Raw genomic sequence first — 14,972 nt, forward strand, 5'->3', positions numbered from 1 at the left:
AAGGAGAAGTCTACAACCTGGAAGAGAGCCCTCACCTGACTCTGATCTCAGACTTCCAACCTCTGGAACTGTGGAGAATAAATGTTTTTTTATTTGTTTGTTTGTTTGTTTGTTTTTTTAATTTCTGAGAGAGAGAGAGAGTGTGAGCAGGGGAGGGTCAGAGAGAGGGAGACACAGAATCCAAAACAGGCTCCAGGCTCTAAGCTCTGAGCTAGCCGTCAGCACAGAGCCCTACACGGGGTTTGAACCCACAAACTGTGAGATCATGACCTGAGCCGAAGTTGGGTGCTTAACAGACTGAGTCACCCAGGCGCCCCAGAATAAATGTTTTTTTATAAGCCACCCAGTTTGTGGCATTTGGTTAAAGGAGACTGAATGGCCATTCATTAAGATTTCATATTCTTTTTTTTTTTAATGTTTATTTTTGAGAGAGAGAGAGAGAGAGACAGAATGTGAATGGGGGCAGGAGAGGGGACACAGAGAGGGAGACACAGAATCTGAGGCAGGCTCCAGGCTCTGAGCTGTCAGCACAGAGACCAACACAGGGCTGGAACCCATGAACTGTGAGGTCATGACCTGAGCCAAAGTCAGACATTCAACTGACTGAGCCACCCAGGTGCCCCAAGATTTCATATTCTCAGCTAACAATTGAGCTAACCAGGATGGCAGAAGGAATGTTTAAACTATTTAATTCCAGTCCACACTCTTTGGAAACAACAGATAGATCTTCTACAATTTAGGATAATCAGGGTACTTCCTGATAATCCTATTGTAAGTTGAAAATATCTTAAGTGGAAAATGCATTTAATATACCTAACCTATCAAACACCATAGCTTCGCCTAGCCCACCTTAAACGTGATCAGGACACTTACATTAGTCTTCAGTTGGGCAAAATTATCTAATGCAAAGTCTGTTTTATTTTAAAGCATTGAATACTACACTGAAGGTGACAAACAGAATGGTCATCTGGGTACAGAACAGTTGTTAGTGACAGCCCTTGACCTTCATGAGTGCGTGGCTGACTAGGCACCGTGGCTGCTGGCCAGCATTACAAGAGAGGCTCAGACCACATCGCTGACTCTGGAGAAAAAATAAAAACTCAAAATATGGCTCCTACTGACCGCATATGATTTTCACATACATCTTAAAGTCAAACTATCATCAGTTGGGGACCGTCTACAGACATAACTAGTGATCCAACAAGAACCTTCCTCTCCTTCTCAATAAAAGTTTGTAAATATCTTGTTGGTTGAGTATCTTTTAAATAATTGAACCACAATAGCTAAAACATGGAAAGAGCCTAAGTGTCCATCAACAGATGAATGGATCAAGAAGATGTGGTTTATCTATACCATGGAATACTACATGGCAATGAGAAACAATGAAATCTGGCCATGTGTAGCAACATGGATGGACCTTGAGGGGGTTATGCTGAGCGAAATAAGTCAGGCAGAGAAGGACAAATATCATATGTTTGCACGTATAGGAGGATTAGGAGGAACTTGACGGAGGAACAAGGGGGAGAAGAAGGGAGGAAATGGTGGGGGAAAGGGAGAGAGGCAAACCATGAGAGACTCTTGAATGCTGACAAAAACTGAGGACTGATGGATGAGGGGAGGAGGGGGGGATGGGCATGGAGGAGGGCACTTTGGGGATGAGCACTGAGTGTTATGTAGAAACTAATTTGACAATAAACTATTTGTAAAAAAATAAAATAAAATAAATAATTGAAAAATATTTTCCCAAATAAACTGTTCTGTGAATCAGGCAGATATTAGCAGAAATCAGTTTAGAGCTGAGAGTGATCTTACAGATAGAACATCAAGCCTAATTCGTTCATACAGGTAAAGTTTTAACTATGGTTTTCAATAATCCAACATTCATAAAATCCATTTACTTTACTCTGTGACCTCATACTCTGCTTCATTATGCATTTGAACGTTTCCATGTCCAGCATCTGTCTTCCTCTCTTTTCATACTTCTAGAAGGGAAAAAGAATAATTAGCGATGAAAGTAGTTGCATTTTTGTTTAGTCTGGGAGCACCGAAAGTCTAATTAGACTTACCTAAACCTTGTCAACATCTAACATGCTATCTATCCCCTTTTGTTCATTTCTCTCATGCATTCACAATTTGTTTCTAATTCCATTAAGAAATGACAATTAAGGAGAATTTATTTTTCACTGCTATGTTATAGGAATTTAAAAGGATTGTACTTTGCACCGAAAAATCAGCCATCAGAGAGAGAATCAAATTACCCGATGAATATCTAGAAAGCTCACCTGGTCAAGTCTTACCTGAAAGAGTGCATTTATGTTCTGTAGCACTTCTAGGGTCATTAGATCTTCGATCTCATGAAAAAAAAAGAAAACAAGTTAAAAACATATAACACCAATGGTAATGCCCATAAAATGCAACTTCTGGAACCCCTAATGTCTCCCTTTATGAGAGGCCACTGAGACAGTTAAGCCTCCAACACTGAGAATAGTCCAACCCTCATTTTTCCTAGCCTCAGTTCCAATTCAGTTGACTTCCCAGTTCCCAGTTCTGGGGGAGGAGTGGCTGGATGGGGCTGGAAGAAAGAGCAGGTAGCGATGGAGTAGGAGGGGAAGAGAGGACAGTCACAGACTTGTCAGGACCAGGACAGAAATGGGAAAAGGGAGACTGAAAATATTTTGCTACATCATATTCCAAAGACTTTCTCTTCCCTATCAGGTGTCCTGTGCAGTAGATCTGCTTTCTGCCACATCCTCTGACCCCAGTTCCATCTCAACCCAGGTAGAACCAGGAGGAAGTCCTGGGAGAAGTGATCTAGGACCTCTTTTCGTGGGGTACATTTTCAGAGGCTCTTGGTATATGGGGTATGAGGGAAACCAGCCATCTTTTAGTCACCTGTCCTTAGTTCAACAAACAGACCACCAGAGGATGCCCCTCTCACCCCCAGCCTCTGAACTACCATCTCAATGATTTGGCTTTTTTAAACAAAAATCTCTAAACTTCTGGCTTAGAATGAATGAATAAACTGTGACCAGCCAAGTTAAACTCCAGTGTTCTTGCCCCATGTCATGAGGCTTGAAGAAGATAGCAAAGGACGAAATTGGTTATTTCCCCCAATAGAATTATCCTCTGAAATCACTATGCCCAGCCTCTAACCTTCCAGGGTAGTGGCCTTTACCATAAAACTCAGACTGACACCAAGCTATTGAGAGACACATCATTTCATAAAATTGAAGTACCTTTCAAATTCTATCTTGAATGATCCCATAATTACTTTTTAATTTGCTTTCATCAAGGAACAAAATTGGAAACCTAGCTCTAGAAGGGGAAAACACTCCACCTGAAGTTTCTAGTTAAAATTTCCATGTAGAGCTTTTCTGGTAAGGGCTGAACCTAAAAGGTAATATTCAAAAGCTGACTGGGGGAATCATCTCCATAGTATAAAAGATGATTCCATCACACTGAGGGATCGTTTCCCTTACCCAACAAAACCCATTACCAGTGAATGAAAAAGTTCTTGGACCAAACCTTCTCCAAATCCAAAAACAGCAGATGAGAGTTTATGAGGCTCACATGCAACACATATAGAAAAATGTACATGAATCTGACGTCTAGCAAGATGGCACCTCTCAGAGCATGTGACTTCTCATCCTGCACCCTAGACATGAGTTCCAGGGAGGGGCAAAACAATTTTTTAAAGATTTTGAAAATTATCTCCATTAAGATTGAAAAATTATGGGCAAGACATGCTATCATTCCAATTTTTTTACATTCTATCTTTCTGAGTCTTTCTGATTTTAAATATACAACATACTTTATGAGCCTGTATATTATATAAGATATGTACTCCTAAACTACAGAGTGACTCTAGATTTGTACAAGGCGGTAAAAACATGTGCAGATATGTTATCCTTCCTTCTGTCTTTTCACTGCCTTGATACCTTTCCTTTCCTCTTAGCTTCAAAATTTCCTGAAATTTTACACCTTGTGATTATTTGTCCCCTAACTCCCTTATTATATGAAACTGGCATTTGACCTTGCTCTATTTCCATTACTGAAAGAGAATAAACAACAAAAAAAATTGCCCTACCTCCCAGGAGGGGGCTCCCCAATCCAGAAAGAGACTAACTCATCTTCTCTCAATAAATTTACCAGAAAAGCTGCTGAAAGAGGAGTGTGAACGCCATCATAAATAGCAGAAATGAAGGGCATGAAATCTACAGCCAGTGTGATTATATAATTTATAAAGGGCTTTGTGGTAATTTTCATTAACGTATAAATGTAACCAAAAAGCCTCATTTTCTCCCCAGAGCCATCTCTCCATCCCCAGGAAATGTGCTATCCCTCCCTGCCCCTCCTACATTATTATACTCCCACAGCCTTCCAATTTTCCAAGGTTCACTCTTTGTTATCCTGATCATTCTATTCCATCCTGGCTCCAAAAACAATTTTTCCTGCGTCCCTTCTCCCACCTTCCACCAAAAGAAAAAAAAAGAAGGAAACAGATGAAAGGTAAGTATTTTTCAGGCTTGCCGTGCAAAACTCTGTTAACTAAATTTCCATTGCGCTTAAGAAAACAGTTCTTAAATCTCACAGACCTCATCAAATTTTCATATGTCATGACGGAAATCAAAAATCCAATGATCATTAGCCAACTTCTTCTGAAAAGGCAGCAATATAAATACGTTTTGGAGAAACACGGGTACAAAACAGAGCCATTATTGTGCTTTTCCTTGAAAATATAAATCAGGCCTTCACATAATTGCATGTTTTTTAAGGCAAATTTGGAACACAAAGCAGAGAAAACATATGTCCCTTCTGGGTACTCCTGTGCTTGGCAGAGCCTGAAAATTCGTAACTGCCATCGACAGCAAGTCACATTGTATCACTAAAAAGCTTGAATGACTTGTTTTCCTACAAATAAAAACAGGGAGAAAAGCCTGACTATTTTATTTCCAAACTATCATAGCTACAGTGACAACCATAAATAATTCAGTCTACAATTGTGGAGTCACATTTTAAAGATATTATCTATTGCCCAGCAATGCATTTTGCTCTACTCAAATGCAATTTCATAGAAAATTACCTGGATAATTCTCTAATATCCTATATTAGAGGGGAATTCATGGAGCTATAATTCTGCTTGTCCTTACATTGCCGTCTCCCCAAAGCAAGTGGTTTTTATGATTAGAGTGATTTTCCCATAAGAATTCATTTGCCTGCTGGTTGCTCATTTGCATTGCAAATGAATTCTCCTATTGTTACAGCCCAACATCTTTGTGCTTCTCACTGTAAGAGCCTCCTCAGTCAGGATGGTTTAGGGGTAATTTCACATCTCCGACAAGGGAATTGACTAATTAATCGAATAAAGTATCCTTTTGAAAATCTGTTCCTTGAGCGGCTGCCTCTATAGCTTCAGAAAATAGATATGATCCTGTGGTCTTAAGAATTTCCAAGAGAAAATAACTTCAGAGGGTTTGGGGTGTCCTATGGGTTGAAATTTAGGAGATTCCGTGGCAGATCATGTGATGAAGAGGAAAAGAGGCAGGCTGCAGGGAGTTGTCCACTGAACCTAGCTGGTGAAAGCATTTGTGTGCCTAAAGATCATAGCATAAGCTAGGGAAGAAGAGAAAAAACAAGGGAGGGGGGTTTTCTGGGTGAGTGTTCCAGGAATTCTCAAACCCACCATCAGCCAAGGCTTTAAAAAAAGACGATCGTTTTAGCCATGGTAGGAGCAAAAAGATTAAAAGAGTAGCTTCAATCTTAAAATAATTACTGCACCTGAGGCACCACCGCCACTACCCCCTAACCTTTACTGAGCTGGCCACTGGGCATCTGATCTGCATGTTTCCATCACCCTTCATAACTCTGTAAGGAGATTATGTTCCCTAATTTAAAAGTCAGGAAACAGGGGTGCCTGAGTGGCTCAGTTAGGTAAGCGTCCGAGCCTTGATTCTGGCTCAGGTCATGATCTCACAGTTCCTGGGATCCAGCCCTGCATCAGGCTCCACACTGACAGCACTAAGCCTGCTTGGGATTCTTTCTCTCTCCTTAAATAAATAAATATTGGGAAACCAAGGCACAGAATGGCCAATGAATTTTCCCAGCTTCCCACAACTAGTCACTACTGGAAGGAGGATCCCCACACAGGCTGTCTGTGCTGCGGACCAGGTCCCTGATCACCCAGCTGGATGTTTTGCTGCCCAGCCTCTGCCTGAGGTCCTGGGACACCTCCCAAGGGAACACACACAGATGAATGGACTGTGGAGAAATATGGATTTCAAGACCTATCCCGTTCACTATCATTCACGTCCCTCCTCTGGACAATCTAAAAATCAAAATGGATTGTTTCAGCTCAGGTTGCTGGTACCCTAAAGATGGCCCTCAGATTCCCCTTTACTTGGAGATATTCTTACTCTCTTATATCGGTTATGGTTATATGTTATGTGGTTAAAAGTGTGGTGACATTGGAAGAGTCAAATCCTTCCTCTTCCCTCCATGAGTATTAAAGACTTCCCACCACAGGGAGATTTTACAGCTTGTGTAATGGTTTAAAAGGGTCCAAATTTGTTGCAAGGAGCAGCCCAAGCATTTCCCAGCTTGTTTCTCTAAATTAACCTAAAATGAATACATTCCTGCTTTTCCAGCTGCTTCGGTAGATTCCACAGCCTCCGAGTGGTTTAGAGAGAGATACTTCCTCCAGCCTCACCAAATAAGTAGGACAAGGCTGACCTTGCATGTGTGTTCTGATCAACAGTAGCAGTCAAGTCCTATGTTGAGGAGAATTGTGAAGCAATATTCACTCTTGGCAGAGAAAAGCCAAGATGGATTTGCTGTGCCACGAGCTGCGGGTGGGGTTGGGGGGTAGGGGGAAGAGTGAGAACAGGAGCAACAGATCTGTACCAGGAGCAAGGCAACCAGGGAAAGGGCCAGAGAAGGACTGAGCTGGAAGGGATCTTAGAACCCAGAGAGTCAGCCCTCTTCCTTTACAGTGGGGAAACTGAGGACCAGAAAAGATAAGTAACTTGCCCAAGGTCACAGTAAGATCAAGACTGGAAGTCTGGTTTCCTTCTACAACAGAAATGGAATGAACCCTTCCCATGGCTGGAACAAGTCTACTGGAACTTTCCCCATGAACCAAATGCAGACTTAGAAGGACAGGGATGTTCCCAGTTGTTATCAGCCTCGCATCCCGCGCCTCCCCCCCTCCCCACCCCAGGCTTCCCTCATACCCTCTCACCTCACTGTCCTTCACCCCAGCCCTGCCTCCCTAGGAGGTCCTTAATCACATCCTGTGTCCCTTTTAAGCTGTCTCCTGAGGGCACCTCCTCACCTACCACCTGTAACTCCTGTGTTAGCCTGCAAAGGGGAGAGGGGCTCCTGTCATGACTCCCAGAGTTCTAGGCACTAGCTGTTGATAGCCACGATCAGAGAAGGGAAGACCAATAGCCTGGGGACAGAATCAATCAAAGCAAATCCAACTTCACTGCTCATTGTGGCAAACTGTGAAAATGGCCCACGTCTGCCAAGTAACAACACCTTCCCATCCTGTTCCTGGGTCTGGCGTGGAGACTAGCTGCTTTGGTCAATGGAAAATTAGAAAACATGATGCAAACAGAGGCTTAAAAAGTGTTTGCACAACTGGGCACGTCCTCTTGCTCATGCCATCGACATAAAGACATGCCAAGTCTAGTCTGCTGGAAAATGAGAGACACTCATCTCAAATGGTTCCAGTCATCCCAGCCACTCAGCTCTTAGATCAGCTGACAAGCTACTGGTTTCCAGACATGTGAGCCAGCCAGGCATAATGGACGCAGCTGACTCTGTGGCATGTGAGAAGCCAATTTGTAGTGTTGGATGCCGCTGAAGTTCTGTGCTGCTTGATCTGCAGTGTCGCTGTGGCACCAGATCACTGACACACGGTCACTCACCAAATGACTGGGCGTCTACCACAGGCAGGTATGCCCTTCCATGTTAGGTACTGTAAATCATGACCTCTAAACTTTCTTTTATATCACAATCTTAGGTGAGAATCTGTTAAACATATACATATGTGTCTTCTATAAATTATATATATGTAAATACACATATAAAATTTCATAAAACATTGTGAGCATGTATATATATATGTATATACACATATATGATTTATAGCATGCATATATATATATATATACATGTTTAGCAGATTCTCGGTGAGGATTTTGATATAAAAGAAAGTTGGAAAGTCATGATTTTGTGGAACACTATTTACCTTTAATATATTTGAGGCACTCTACTTCTTATTCTATTCTCTTCTATTTCCTTTTTTACTCCCCTTAAGTCATGCTTATTATCATCTGCTAGGCTGATTTCCTGACCCACAGGACCCGCAGTGTGAAAAACACAGCAGACTGTGTCACAGACTTTCTCATGGTAGCCAACAGGCCTCATTGATTTTTGTGTTCTCAGTACCCTTCTCGGTAACGGGCACAAACTAGCACTCAACAAATATCTGTTGAATTCTGTTGACTGAAGAGAAGCTGATAGCTTCAAAATTCCTCAGTGTGCATTTTTGTGCATTTTTTTCATCCCTGCCTGCTGGATCTTCCTTTATCTCCCGCGATTTCAGAGACATGACAATTATTGTTCTCCCAGTGCCATCCCTAGGCTCAATGCAAACCATTTACAAGTCAATATTCACACACAGCGCCATCAAAGTAAAGAATCCTGGTGCCCTATCTGTCTACTCTCAGTGGCAGACCGGCCTGCAGAAGTGACAATCCCACTCTGAGTCTGAGCGGACGGGTATGTGATGGTGGAAGATGTGGGTAGAAACGGTATCATATGAATCATTGTCTCCTTGCATTGAGTATCATGTCTGGCACAGAGTAGGTGCTCAAAAAATACCTATTCAATGGAACTTAACTTACTTCGTCCCTCTGGGTCCTGGTTTCTTTACGTATAAAGAAAGGACGTTTGATCAGGATCTTTTCAGCCTTAAAAGCCAGGCTGTAAGTAGTGCCAACCAAATGTGAATGTATGCAGAGGTGGGGTGAGCCACTACACACTGTGCTTGAACCGTGTCAGGAGGGGCCCCACAGACACTCTGCTCACTGACCAATGCCAGAGTCCAGCTAGACTTTCTTCTTCACATTGAGGTACTCAGCCTTGTTGAAGTACAAAATCTTCTGCAAAGGTATATTCAAGACATTATCAGTCTTGTACACTCAGAAAAGAAAGAAATTTCTAGGTCTTGCCCTGAGAGGGCTTCAAGAGAGGGAGGAGTGTTATATGAAGGAGCAGATGGAACAGGAACAAGGCTGGAGCCCTGTAAGATGAAATAAGTCTGGAGACGGTGATGATAAACTTGAACTAGCCCACAGTGGGCTGGCTGTGCTGTCTACTGCCTTTCCTCAGCTCTTTCCCACTGGCTGTCAGCACAGAAGTTAGCGGTAGAGCAGAAAAAGTCTCCATCTCCTAAATCCAAAGCCAGAACTCTACTCTATGAGCAATGCTGGCTCTTCTAGTTTCTAACACAAACCAAAAACTGCTGCTGTGTGCCTGTTTTCCCACAGCTGATTTCAATATGTGCCACACAGGCCAGCCCTTTTGCTTTGAAGTGGCTTCAACCCACAGCCTCCTGCATAGCCTGGATTCCTCACTGTCCCACACAGGCTTCATGCCAAGAGACTCAGATCTTGTCACTATTCCGGGATGGCAACGGGGAGCCCCCTGGCAGGCACAGCCCTGTTACAGTGTGGCCAGGGCAACTGCAATTAGCAAACTATCGAAACCCAGGCTGGCCACCATCAGTCAAAAACTCACCCTCAACCACAAACTACCCCCTGCAGCTCTGCTGATGATGGAAACCCTTCAGTTGTGGGAGAGCAAGCAAGAATCTGATAGGTAAAGCAAAGCCACTCTACACTGGTTTCAGACTTTTAGAGCTGTCACCCATTTTCCATCACGATGCAGCGCACACTCAGAAAACAAAGGCTTCACAAAACACTCCTTGCACTTCTTCTGGAAGAACTCTGGTATTAACTACTGTCCGTCTTTATTTTAGAGACCAGTCATATTCCAGTAAATCATTCTCCTGGCCCATTAATTGATCTCACCCACAGTACGAAGATCCTGTCCCAAGGAAAGCTCCTTTTGATAGATGAGCTGCATGGGTCACAATGGCAAAAAAGAACAAAACCCAGTTCTCAACTCCTCATGATCCACTTCTAACTTCATTTTCCTGCATTCATTGTAGATCTGTCCCTCAGACCCCATATGCCTCAATCACTGTGTGTCCTGGAGTGTGCTGTTTCCTCCTATGGGTGACCTCTATCTATTTCACACAATCTTGGAAAAACTCCTACTCATCCTTGGAGACCCATCTCTAATGTCACGTCCTCCACGAAGCCTTTCTTGCCTCCCCCCCTCCTCATTAGAAGCATGTCTTTTATCTACAAATCTTCCACTTTTTGAAGAAGCTCCTTCAAAGAAGCTCCTTCTTCAAAAATTAGCCATAAATCCATCATCACCTGCACAGATTTTTGTCATTTCTGTTATTTACTTAATGCATTTCTGTAAATAGACTTGTTTATTTTACATGCTCCTTCTTTAGCCTCATTCTAAATAATAGTAATTATGAAATCAAGGGTTGATGTGCTGCTAGATTTCTAGGGCACATTTACCTGAATACTTTACTAATACTAAGATTAAAAAAAAATCTCACCCTAATACTATTTCCTTTGAGGAAAAACTGTGCTCATTGTATAAAATCTTGAGGGGACTATATTTTATTTAAGTTTGAGTTTTCTCTAGGGCTCAGCACACGTATTGCTCCATAAATGTTTGCTGAATTGAGATCAGATGAAATGGATTAATTGGAATTTATTCACACTCTTGACATATTAGCATGAATCTGATTTATGTGAGGAGGCCACTGTGACCTTGAAAAGCAAAGCATGATATTGGCAAGCAGCCGGACATTTAAAAAAAAATGTTGAAAGACATGGAAGGGAGAGCGAGCAAGCGTGGTGAAGCTGGCCACGTGGGTTATACGGGAGGCTCTGGGAGGTGCGTGCACTGCTGCGGAGGTGGTTAAGGAGCCTTAAGCACAGGGAGGACCCCACGTGGGCGGAGACATAGCACACCCAGTATTAACTCTGGCTTTAAACTGGGTTATTGGTCATGGACCCTAGGGGATTCCTGCCAAGCCCCAGGGCTCTGCCCAACAGACCGCATAGCCAGCCCCCCACGCCGTGGTCCGGCTCCCTGCCCCCTTACCTTGTCCGCCCTCAGGCTCCAAGTCAGGTCCGCGTGGTGCGGTGGCGTCCTCCCCTGAGCCAGGTCCTCCGTTCCAATGGAGTGGCTGCGCATCCTCTGCCTAGTGAGGCAGGCCCGAAGCAGCCAGGCCGGAGGGTTGGCTCTCGGCAGCCCCTGCTTACCCGAAGGCTGAGGTCCAGCAGGGCAAGTCTTGGCTCTGAACATTACGGGCTCTGCCAGGATCACCTCGGCATCTAGGATGCTGTCCAGACCCCACCCCAGAGCATAGTCACATTAGGGGTCTCAGTAAGGTCCCACTCCACCACCACGGCCCTCCATTCCACATGGAGTTCCCTTGTGAGCAGCTTAAGCAGCCACCTTCTCAGAAGTGGCACCAAAAGTAGGAAAGGAGTTTGCGGAGGGGGGGGGGGGGTTAGAGGCAAGATGTCTGTCTTAACTGACCAAGATGGACGACCTTAAGCTGAGCTCTTCCCACTCTGTCTTAAGGAAAAAAGAATAAAAAGAGAGAGAGAGAGAGAGAGAGAGAGAAAAGACACCCCAATATAAGCCTAGAACTATTAATTTCTTAAATATTTTCAGTTCTGAACAGACACTATAACAAGTAAGCAGTAAACAATTAATACAAAATCCATATAAGTTAAGGATTATAATTAAATAAAGCCTACAACAAAGTGAATCTGTCATGATAATTTTTATTGTAGTGCATGGTAATTAGATATAAATGACAAGTTGTTTAAGCAATAATCCTAATTACTTTTAATTTTACAAGAGTGTTATGGGGGCTGCTCAGGAAAATCCCCAAAAGTGCCTGAGATCGTTGCTTTTTCTATGTGTTTCCATCTTAAGGAAACAGACAATAATAGATCCTAGACTTTTTTTCATAAGTACTGTGCCCTTTTGTATTTGTACTCAGAGAGAGTAACACTTGCTAGTCCCTTGCTTAAATTTCTTGCTTACTGGATTTTTTTTTTAATATATTTAGAAGAAATTCATCTCTGTGGCTGCCAAGTAAGGCAAAAGAAGTTTGTAATCTTCTTTCATTTTATTGGGCTCATAATCTGGGCTCTCAGGAAAGGAACAAAGAGTTAGACCAGTTATCCCACTTGGAGGCTTAGTTATAGGGCAGACTGTGGAGTTCAGGATTATTGAATGATAAAGAGGGCATCTTTTGCAGCATCCTGGATACTACTTGATTGCCAGATGTGGAAACTGAGTCTACAGAGCTTGTGAAAATCTTTGAAGAGTCTCTTATTCTTTGTGCCCTGGAATTTTATTTCATGTGACCAAAAGAACGCTGAGTCTGTCCTGAACAAACCTCCCTAAGAATGGCAGGTATGAGGAGGAGAGGGGAAGAGAGCCAGAGGCAAACTGAGTTGAGGAGGATTTGGATGAATAGGGGAGGGGAGAAGGAGAGGGATGCTATGGGAACATGGGCATTGAAATCAAGTACCTTGGACAACTAAAGTGAGGGCCCTGGACCTCTGCAGGAAGAGGGCAAAGAGAAGAGAGTAGGCTAGGATATAGAAGCACTGCAGAAGTATGATCTTTTTTGGGGGGCAGGAGATGGTATAGTTTAGACATACAGTTATGTGGCTTATGAAGCTTAATTTCCCCAACTGTGAAATGATCATAATGACAGTACTTAACCCACAGGGTAAAAAGTAAATGCAGGGGCACCTGGGTGACTTTCGTTTAGGTCATGATCCCGCGGTTCATGGGTTCGAGCCCCACGTCGGGCTCTGTGCTGACTGCCAGCTCAGAGGCTGGAGCCTGTTTCAGTCTGTGACTCCCTCCCTCTCTGACCCTCCCCTGCTCACGCTGTCTCTCTCTCTCTCCTAGAAATAAATAAAACATTTAAAAAAATTAAAAAAAAAAATAAATGCAACATGTAAAAGTGTATGTCAAGTATTTAGAGCAGTGCAAGACATATAGTTGGTGCTCCACGCATGTTAGCTATTATTATTGTTGTTGTTATTATTGTTATTAAGGCTTGCCCTGCCCCTTCCTCCCCTACATGAGATGGACCAAGTGCTCTAGATTCTCTTGCCCATGGCTGGTTGGGTAAGGTATAGAAGATGTCCAGCAGCCCGAGAACTACTGAAGAGATGAACTGGGCCAGTAGGAGTCTCTCTCTCTTTCAGTGTTTAAACTAGGTTTTTGAAAAGCATTCAGGAAATTGCAGGAGGACAGAAAGAAGCAGACACGTAGAGCATGCAGACTTACATGGACAAGGGGCTCTACAGGAGAGATTCCTAGCTATGCTGTTTGGCTCTCAGATATTCTCAGAATCCAAAGCCACTCCCCACTCCAGCCCTATCATGGACCCATGCAGAGACAGTGTCCTGCTCTGAGATTCCCACAAGAATCCCTGTGAATCCACGTGGCTTTCCACCACCAAGCCTCTTGGCTTGAGACACTTCGAGACTCCTTTCCCTTGCAAACCAAAAACCCAAGTCGAAAAAGTGAATTGTCTCTGGTAGAGTCCATACATGGTTTCTGTTTTCTCTGTTTTTCTCTCTATTCTATATGTTCTCCAATGAGCCTAAACAATCAACTTACAGTATTTAAAATAAAAGAACTAGCCCACTTATGTGCAGTAAGTGGAAAGGGTGTATGAGGAAAATTAAGTCTAAGTCAGATCTATGTTCAGTGGTTTTCTTATTATCCAGTCACATCCCCTAAAATGAGAAAGTGGGCTAAGGAATCTCTAGGTTCCATTTTGACTCTAAACACTTAACAGATTAACTAAATAAGTTAATCTACTTATTATCCAGCTTAGCAGAATCTATAAGTCCAAACCCTCCATCTACTCTACCAGCTCCCGAGTTATGAAAGTGGTGACCTTTCAGAATGAGGGTGGGCATGGTAGCACAGTGTTGCTGAAATGCCCTGTTCCTGTCTTCATTCATTCTCTTACTCGGATCAGCATTTATTAAGCACATGACCTATACTGGACATTGTGTTAGATCCTGGCACTATGAAGACAAAAAGGATTACAGACAGGTGAGCCAATAATTTCAACACTGCAATAAATGCCGTGTTGGGGGATGTCTGTCAGAGCCCTATAACAGCAGAGAGGAAGCACTTAACTCTGGCTGGACAGGTCAGGGTGGGGGTGGGGGTGCTTCCCAAAGAAGAAGCCATTGGAGAGATAAGTATTAGTTTTCCAGGAAGACCAGAAGGGCAATGCCTTCCCAGAAGAAACAGAGCCAGTAAAACTACAGAGGCAAGAAGGAACTTGAAGCTGGAGGTAGTCATAGAGTTGCAAGCAGTTGAGCAGGGAGATGAAAGATAATAAGGACCAAAAAAAAATGAGGGGCGTCAGATCCTGAAGGAGCGTATATATCATACGAAGGAGTTTTCATCCTTCAACAACGGAGAGCCAGTGTCAGCAGGACATTTTAGAAAGACCATTCTCTCTGCAGCAAGAGGAGAGGTGAGAAGGAGCAGAGCCTGTTTTCAGGAGTCTGAGAGAGAACTGCAGAGGGCTTGAACCACAGCAGCAGTAGTGGAATGGAGGTGATGGTGGATGCATGAAGTAACAGACTTCTGTGACTTTGAAGTGGGGCAGATGAAGTGGGGCTCCAGAGTTTGGATGAGATGAATGGGAGGAGGCTATTAGAAAACCGTGGAGAGAGAAAAAAGACACGGCACTTAAGACCATATTGAATCAAAACTCCTGTTGAGATAGCCAGGAACAGAGCTCTACCAGG

General features: G+C 43.2%; 2 protein-coding genes across 7 annotated transcripts in view; both read right to left on the reverse strand.

Annotated features, from left to right (window-relative positions):
• The window catches only part of LOC120223068, a 72,705-nt gene extending 61,297 nt beyond the window's left edge, over positions 1-11,408 (reverse strand). For all 5 annotated transcript variants that reach the window (XM_039221116.1, XM_039221115.1, XM_039221117.1 and 2 more), the window contains exons 1-3: positions 11,260-11,408; positions 2,298-2,351; positions 1,899-1,982 (exon numbers count right to left, since the gene is read on the reverse strand). In XM_039221116.1, the coding sequence (XP_039077047.1) occupies positions 1,899-1,982; positions 2,298-2,351; positions 11,260-11,352 (231 nt within the window). In that variant the 5' untranslated portion in view covers positions 11,353-11,408. The remainder of the gene's footprint in view (positions 1-1,898; positions 1,983-2,297; positions 2,352-11,259) is intronic.
• An 8-nt stretch (positions 11,409-11,416) lies between these two features.
• The window catches only part of TEX26 (testis expressed 26), a 60,047-nt gene continuing 56,491 nt past the window's right edge, over positions 11,417-14,972 (reverse strand). The window contains exon 9 of one of the 2 annotated variants that reach the window (XR_005526182.1): positions 11,417-11,500. The gene's annotated coding sequence lies outside the window, so the exon portion shown is untranslated. The remainder of the gene's footprint in view (positions 11,501-14,972) is intronic. The other variant, XR_005526183.1, reaches the window with a different exon arrangement.

This window comes from Hyaena hyaena, unplaced genomic scaffold (genome assembly GCF_003009895.1).
Source record: "Hyaena hyaena isolate Hyena2069 unplaced genomic scaffold, ASM300989v1 scaffold_944, whole genome shotgun sequence".
Classification (NCBI taxonomy): domain Eukaryota; kingdom Metazoa; phylum Chordata; class Mammalia; order Carnivora; family Hyaenidae; genus Hyaena; species Hyaena hyaena.